Genomic DNA, 8,600 nt, shown 5'->3' with positions numbered 1-8,600 from the left:
TTGGTGTTACTTGGGTTTCCTTTTGATACCTTGTTATATTTCACATTAAAGTTGGAAGCAAAATTGATTTACATTTTAAAAAAGGGCAACAAATACAAGTGAGTTTATTGTAAATTTATGTTTCCATAAGTTTGGATGGCGATCAAGATCCATTATACACACTTTAATCCAAAGTTGGATGTTTACATGGATGCTTTTTTTTTTCTAAGGTAAATCCTAAATTCTTAAGTGCCAGACCACTGGACGTCCTAAAACTAAATGTACTCAGCTGAGCAACAGCATCTTTTTACTGGGTTCTTGTGATGTCTTGAAAAGTCTCTATTCCATAATATATTAATATTATAATACAATATTCCACAAAATATTAATTATAAAGACAGATGGATATTTTTGCAGTGGTGTACATTTTTAATCTATGTTGTTTCTGACTGTAGTTTAGCATAAGAAGCTCAGCTGTTCTGCATGTGTGCAATTTCATCTCTTTCTGTTTATTTTTTTTATCCAGCCATGTATTTATGTTATAATGTTATGATTTATTACGTTTTTTTATGCTGGATTCTCAAATAAGACAAACTATCAAATTCAATGTCACTGGAAAACATTATTTTAATTAGATAAAAATACTCAGTTTGAAGTTCAAGTGTTATTTCCCTTTCAGGTGATGTATAATGATTTTCTAGTTTATGTATATTAGATACACACCTATGTTTTTCATTCTTTGAATAGTTATTCTGTTTTTTGCAAGAATATTTAAGGGGCAAGGTAATGTGTTTCTTTACATCAGTAGCTATTTTACATAACTTTTTAAAAAATTATATGTCGTATAATGCCAGATACATTTTTCTGTTCTTATTTTAGTTTTTGAATGAGGGAACCAAGTTGCCAAGTGATTTTTTTTTTCCATTCAATAATTCTCCTCTTGACCAGACAGCGGCGGTGATTGGACATATCCATTGCTGCCGGGGTACATTTGAACACACGGCTCGTCCCCTCATTGGGTGGATCCGTTTTGGGGGCGTGTCACTAAACTGCCCCGGTTGTGTCCGGGTAAGATGGCGTTGGAAGAGCAGTGCTCGGCACCACCTCGATGGCAGGCCATATCAGTGACACACGTAGAGTTTCCCGAGGGTACGTAAAACTCAGAGTGTTTGTGTATCGACTACGTTCGTCGCTTTTGAAAATTTCCAAGCAGCGTGAGCGGGTTTGTTTGCTAGTGAATGGACACAGTAGTTGCCAATTTGTGAGCCTTTGGTCAACACCCGGCACACCGGGGGCTGCGAAATTGTGAGACATCTCCGCATGCGCAGTTTGTAACAGTGTTCACAATGACGGCTAGCTTACTTGCTAGCTCTTTTAACATGAGCTTTCCGCTTCGTAAATTAAAATGTATTTGCAGTGCTCTGTCACATATGTTTGACAGCACTGCAATATTTCTTATTTAAGCATACAAGTCATAGCTTTGCTGGGAGCTATTAGCCATTTCCACGTATAGCATTATTACCAGGACTGCTGCTAACGTATCCATGGCCTTGTGTTAAAAGATCTTAACAGCTACAATTCACCTGAATTAAAATTAATTATTTCCCCGAGTTTCTTTAATAAAAACTTAATGCGCCTCTTACCTGGTCTCTGTTCACTATTCAGTTTCAGGTAGTGCTGGACCTTACGAATGTTTAATTATTATTCTTTTTGTCCTGAACATCAGTTCTTATTAATTCTGTTTCAGGGGATCTCACGGGAAAACTGCTGGCCTACATCAGTCTCCTACCCGTAGCTATTCTTGTGGGCTTTGTCACTCTCATAGTGTTTAAACGGGAACTGCACACGGTAAGTAGTGTTCATATTTGCCGTGAAGGTGGTAATAGTTTCTCAGGTACCTGAACAGATGTGTAAAGAAGCAGGGCAGGAAGTACGCGGGTGAGAGCCCTCATACTCTGACTGGGTTCTTCCCTCCTTTTACAGATTTCCTTCTTCACTGGAGTCCTTCTAAATGAAGGAGTGAACTGGGTGCTCAAGCACATTCTCAGAGAACCGCGCCCTTGTGCAGGTAAGTGATTGAACAAGTTTTTCTTTTTTTCTTTGACAGGACCTGGCAAAACATCATGTTAGTTATGAATGATGTACATAATGAGATGATTTTGTTCTGATGACATTTAAGTATTGTAACCCCTAGCAGCAGCATTCAGGTTTTCTTTTTTTTATTGTTATGATAAGAGGATAGGATTTGTGTACAGTGCCTTAGGAACGTGTTCATATTCGGGGGGTTTTTCTTCACATTTTGTCAGAACTACGTACAAACAATGGTGGAAGAGCTTAAAACGGTGATACATGAAGTGTAAGGAAAATGTAATTTTCAACATTTCTTGTAAATAAAATAACTGAAAAGTGCTATGTGTTTTGTTTTCAATATTTTGCTAAATCTATTTTCTTTGATATTGTCAGTTGGTATTTGGTTAGGACTTTAACATGGTTTAATATAAATCATTCAGTTGTGACTCTGGCTGCGTGTTTACAGTCATTGTCTCTCTAAAAGGTGAACGTTTGCTCTAGTTTCCAGTCTCTTAACAAGTTGTCTTACAGGATTGTCCTGTATTTAGCACCATCAATCTTCCCATCTACTCTAATCTTAACCATGCTTCTACCATGCTACTGTTTTTGTTGTTGTTCTTTAACAAACCACTGAGCCTTAAGACATTCCTGCTTTGAAAGATTTTAAGTGTCGTGGTGATACTAATATGCATTTTTACAAAGAAATACACATTTCTAAAGCTGTTGTTTTGTTCCAGGATCTTCTTGCTTTGTTCTGGGATCTTACATAAATCTGCAATACATAGTATCTGGTTAAAAACTCTTTTTGTATTATTATATGTTTAAGAACCTTAATGGTTGCAGAAACTTTAATTATTGCATTACTTTTCTTGTTATATTTTCTTTCTCTAGGAGCTCATACAACCGTTTATGCCGAGTACGGCATGCCCTCGAATCATTCCCAGCTTATCTGGTTCTTCGTTGTTTACTTCTTTCTTTTTCTATATTTAAGGTAAGTTTGTTTGTCTCTTCATTTTGGGCTGAGTTTAAAGGTCATGTGGCTGAGCTTTGTAATTTAGGATTAACCTAAGGCGTTAACCTGCTGAAATCAGTTTTCATCCCAGTAAAGTTAAAATCCAGTGTTCACCAACATTGTATGATATGCAATTACTCATCTTGGCACATTTTTGTTTTGTTGAACTTTTTCGATTTTATGTTCGTTTTAGAGGGTATGTGTCATTATTTGAATACTGACAACATTTTTGTAATCATTTATTTACTTTAACATGAAGAAGGATATCATGGTGTGAACTGATCATTTTCAGGATGCATCAGACAAACAATGCTCGATGTGTGGACCTGCTGTGGAGGCACGTCCTGTCAATCGTCCTGGTGGGCATGGCGTCGTCCGTCTCATACAGCAGGTAAGCATGTCATCCCGTCATCGTCTTCCTCTAAATCTCTAGGATGTCCTAAATTGTGAGTTTAATGTGAAAAGGGAATAACGTGAACAAGTTGTTGTTGTAATTATTAACATAGTATTTTCTTGTGACGTTGAATATTTTTTCTTAAAGAAATGAAGTGTTTATCGAATGTCCCTCTGAAGTCGCTGTTTATTGAGTCAAGAGCAAATCTTCCGAGGGGGCTATAAATAGGAAACAAGATACAAATTATTTGGCTTTCACATCTGCTGAGGCCGGCATGGGTCATTGTGACACAGATTTCATCATTTCCCCAAGGACGGACTCGGCAGATGTTCATGTGCAGCCCAAAAATTACCGACCGTGCGGCCTTGCGCACTAAATATATGCCAGAAAACTAAACTTGTTTCGTGCTTCATATCTCCTGTTAGTTCCAGAAATATTTTTAGATACTTAACCATTTCTTTAAAAGACAGAGCAAGTTATTTTTGAAAAATACTCCATTTGCATTTTATTCATATTTGTATCAGGTTTATTAATTGGAGATAAATAATTGGAATTATCTGTTAATCCATGTTTCAGTATTTGTATTTTTATTCTTAATATATCAAACTTTTTTTGATATACAACAGCACGCCCCTGTTTTTGTTTTTTTGTCTAGGTTTGTTTGCATAGAAATTACATTGTTTCACATTTTGGGAAACAAAGTCCCATTATGTTGAGGAAGTACGTATGTTGCTAAAGATTGCCTCCCTGTTTAGTATAGTGAGAATTTCCTTTTAAATGTCGATGAAAGTTGTATCATTGATATTACATCGTAAAGAAATGTGTGGACTATGATTTCAGTGTATTTCAGGTATAGACTGAGTAGGAAAAAAAAGTGACATAGTTGTCTAAATATTCCTTGGATCCACTCCCATTCTTGGTGTCCTCCCTCTTGTTCCATATTTGAAGCCTGAAAACTGTAGAAATCCATTATTTCATTTCAAACTGCCAAAGTGTCCTGTCAATGGTGACAGAGGTGTACATGGAGCTTAATGGTCAGTCAAAAAAAATGGTTTAAAATGTATCCTTGTCTGGTAACATTTCCTCTTAGACAAACTGCCTCTTTTCTAACAACATTAATAATGTTGCAGGATTGGTTTTTTTTCTTCTTATGAAACCCCCCTTCTTCTGTAATTTCCAGGGTCTACTTGTTGTATCACACCTGGAGTCAGGTTTTCTATGGGGCAGTGACTGGCAGTACAATGGCCATTATCTGGTTCTTTTTCACACAAGAGGTGCTGACACCTTTATTCCCCAAAGTTGCAGCATGGTAAATTAATATTTAATTCTCCTGTCATATCGCATTTTTGATCAACTAATCAGCTGCAAGAGGAGTTGGATCATTTAATATAATGTTCTTTGACTTTGTTACATTCAACAGGCCGATATCAGAGTACTTCCTGGTGCGAGACACAAGCTTGATTCCCAACATTTTATGGTTTGAGTATACAGTGACCAGATCAGAGGCAAGGTAAGGCTCCGTCAGAGCGGATGTCATGTTTCAAGCAGACAATTTAAAATGATTGTCCTTAAAATGTGTCTGCCTCATTTACCTGGAAACGTATAAAAACATAAACTATATTCATTTCTGTTCTTTCAGAAACAGACAACGAAAGCTTGGAACAAAACTTCAGTGATCTGCAGAGCACTTTGTGAAACCTCCGTGTAGGCCCACACTTCACACACACAAACGCACACACAGAGACAGACATTCTCATACACTCACACAAACAGAAGCTAAATCAACAACAAAAAAACACTGGAGAATAATCATCTTTTGGACTGACTTGGCTGCAAAGAATGTTGGGGGAAAAAAACTTTAAAAAAAAACGTACACCAGGTAGAGAAAGAGATCCCGGACCTGACCCCGGAGCCTACAGCCTGAGCACGTCCGTCCACACGCCTTCCCCTCTTGTACAGCTTGCCCAAAAAGCTCTTCAGTGCATGCAAGACTGTGCAAGAGGCATACTATTTAATGATAGATTAATATATTTTAACTATAAACGCACGCTGACAGTAACAGTTTACTGTAAGAGATTTGAAGAGCCAAGATGGAGGCTTTGATCAAGCATATTGATGAGCGTCATAACAGCATGTATTTAGTAATTCTTTTTTTTTTTTTTTTGTACTTTTACATTGGCTAACGGGTTAGTAAGCGGGGAGGGGTGGCTGGTTACAGCTCTATTGGTAGTTTGTGGAATTAACCATTTTTCATTCTTCTACAATAGAAAATGAGCAATTTCTGAAATTGGTCATTATGTAATATAAATGAAAATTTGCACTTTGTGAAATTTGCAAGTTAAGGACTAACACTAGTTACATGTTAAGATTCTCCCCTTCTTTTTCCTCACAAGTCTTTGCTTTGTGTCTTTGACTCAGTCCTAATATTAGGCTCCAAAGCTGATCTGCAGGCACTGTAAATCTTAAGTACCTTCTGTAATATTGATTATCACGGATGGAGTTTCTGTTTGCATTTCTTTGTCTGAGGGTTGTGAGACTGAATTGCAGCAGTGAGTTTTGAGTTATTCTTGGTGTTAAAGCTACTTTGGAGTGAGAAGGTGTTTTTTTTTTTTTTTTTTTTTGTTTTGTTTTGGTATTTCCTTATATACAGTAGCAACCTGGGAACAAAGTTCTGGGGGTCGGTTTTCTTTGTTTTGGTTTTTTAAATATTCCATTTCTTGTCTTGTTTTCTGCTGCTGCAGAGAAGTTTTCTTTTTATCTGCATTTCCAAAATAACATTCCTTATCACCTAGTGTTTAATCATAACTGATGATGGGGGATATGTTTTCTATTGTTTTTTTGTTTTTTTTTGAAGAAAGATTTAAAAACACGCCTCAGGTCAGTTGTAGCATGTGATTATGCTTTTTCCTCGCAGCCTACGGCAGCTAATGTTGAAAGCTGTCAAATGGGGATATGAAGCTGAATAAAACAGTCATATCATTAGCTTCACAAAGGGAAGTAGTTCTCTTAGAATTTTTTTTTCATGTGTAACCTCTATCAGGCTGAATAAAAATGTGTTTATGTACAAGAGATGAGTTCAGTGTGCTACTTTGATATAATTTTTTTTATCCTGTTGCAAACATTTTTAACTCTTTGCACATGGATTTCATTGTCAGTACTGTACTCGTCTACTTTTGTTTTGATTTTAACAGCAGAAATAATGCATGTGCTGCTCCCCCACCTGCAAAGTGTAATTGTGAAAAACGATAAATACATTTGGGGAAAAAGCTCTGCTGCAAGGATAGTAAAAAACCAGGTTGAGTTTCAAATTGCTAAAAGAAAAATGGGAGCAAAATACAAAAACGGAGGCTTTAATTTAAAACGGCATTTGAACTCTAAACTAAATTAACAGTAGAAACCATCAGGATCATTAAGATAACTTTTTTTAATGTCTAGTCAAAGGATAAGGACTTCTATCTCTGTGGCCCTATGTTTGGTGCTCTCTTGCTGTCTGAATTTGTGGTATTAAAGGAAATATGGCCTTTGAAAATCCTGCCATAAACAAAGGCAACTTAATGTAATGCTTAATTCTGATACGGAAAAAAAAAAAAATGATGCATGGTTTTTAAAAATGTTTTATGAATAAAAAGCTGAAAATAATGCATTTGTATTCAATTGTTACTAGTCTCACCAAGTGCTGACTGCTCCAACACACCATACTGAATCAGTCAAGCAGCAGCTCAACCACAGATGTTTGCATGTGACGGATAACTTTGCATAGATTAATAGTGAACTACCTTCAACTTTTGTTGGCAGTATTTGCTTAGGCTGAATTCTTTTCTTCCCTCCAGCTACTATACTTGTCTAAGTGGAAGGTATCTGAAAGACTTCATGTCATTATGTGGTAAATTTCTGTTTTTTAGGAGAAATGTGCTGAAATGGACCTGCCATATTTAAATTAGCCATTCCTCTGTTAATTCACGTTTTAGGCTTCATGCTTTTCCCAATCACCTGTCATATAGCTTGCATGTGAAGTCCTCAACCTAGTTTTGTTTTTCTGATCTATTTTCTCTAAAGTCTTTACATTTAATTTCTACTACCCTATTCATATTTGTCCTATGTTTAGCTTTGATGTGTTATTTCTTAAAAGCCAGTTCTGTCAGAATCTTGAAACCTTTTATTTCATTTCTGAATCAGACTTCAATAAGTTTGCCTGTCATACTGTTAAAAAAAAAAAAAAATTAACTTGAACTCAATGAGAAAATTGGTATATATAATTTGCAGGGCTGTATTTAAAGGGTTGTGTGTTCATGGGTCAAAGCAGGTGATGGTGTCCTAGTCCAACCAATACAAGTTTGTTTTGCCCAAGCAAATTAGATCAACAGGAAATTTAGGTACATCAACTGGCAGATTTTAGGTCTTATTCTCTTGAAGGTAGATTTTTACTTTTACTGTAGCTTCAAAGGTGCTCCAAACCATCTACTTTATCCCCCTCCCTCCCTCCCATTTGTCTGTCAGATAGAGATCTTCCCAATCCAAACTTGGTTTCATTTATTCATAAAGTTGTCAGTTATTCACATTTAACGCACATACAGTGGATTAATTTAAGCTTGAATCCAGACATCCTATTGATCTGTTGTCTTTCTGAGTCAGTGGTGATCTAAAAGTCATCCCGTCAGACAGAAAAACTAAATCGGTGTCGGGTGTGTTTACGTCTAGTTTCTTCCAAAAGGATAATTAATCCAAGATTAATATTTTGTTTGAGATGTAAGCTGTTCACCTTCTGCTATTCACCGTAATTAGATCTCGGTGGAGCAAATTAAATTGCTAACCAAATCACTGCCCCAGTTTGATTAACAAGTAGATGTGTAATTCAGATTCTCTACAGCGCACTGAGCTGTATGTTGGTGTCTTGTTTGCCACTTAAGGATTGGCAAAAAACGCTGTATCGGTAAATTAGAAACTAGCTTTTAGGATTATTCTGTATTGCACTGTCTGATGTCAGGAAATAATAGATGTATACTGAGGTAACCCAAGGTTGTTTTTTTGTTGTTTTTTTTTCCCACAAGAAGTAACTAAAAAAATGTTCTGCTTTGTGGATAATTTATTTATAAAATATGCTGCACTGTTTGCTGCTCTGCAAGGGCAGGAAAAGCCATCGATACA

At 36.4% G+C, this 8,600-nt stretch overlaps 1 protein-coding gene across 1 annotated transcript; it reads left to right on the top strand.

Moving 5' to 3' along the window:
- The first annotated feature begins 1,013 nt into the window (after positions 1–1,013).
- dolpp1 (dolichyldiphosphatase 1) lies at positions 1,014–7,094 on the top strand. The gene is made up of 8 exons (XM_032570034.1): positions 1,014–1,128; positions 1,727–1,827; positions 1,963–2,047; positions 2,941–3,040; positions 3,354–3,452; positions 4,636–4,764; positions 4,876–4,965; positions 5,095–7,094. Exons 1-8 carry the CDS (start codon positions 1,053–1,055, stop codon positions 5,129–5,131), a joined length of 717 nt encoding a protein of 238 aa, XP_032425925.1. The 5' UTR covers positions 1,014–1,052; the 3' UTR covers positions 5,132–7,094.
- Positions 7,095–8,600: the final 1,506 nt, after the last annotated feature.

The sequence above is a fragment of the Xiphophorus hellerii genome, chromosome 8, assembly GCF_003331165.1.
Source record: "Xiphophorus hellerii strain 12219 chromosome 8, Xiphophorus_hellerii-4.1, whole genome shotgun sequence".
NCBI classification, from domain to species: domain Eukaryota; kingdom Metazoa; phylum Chordata; class Actinopteri; order Cyprinodontiformes; family Poeciliidae; genus Xiphophorus; species Xiphophorus hellerii.
This window is presented reverse-complemented; position numbering and strand designations above follow the sequence as displayed.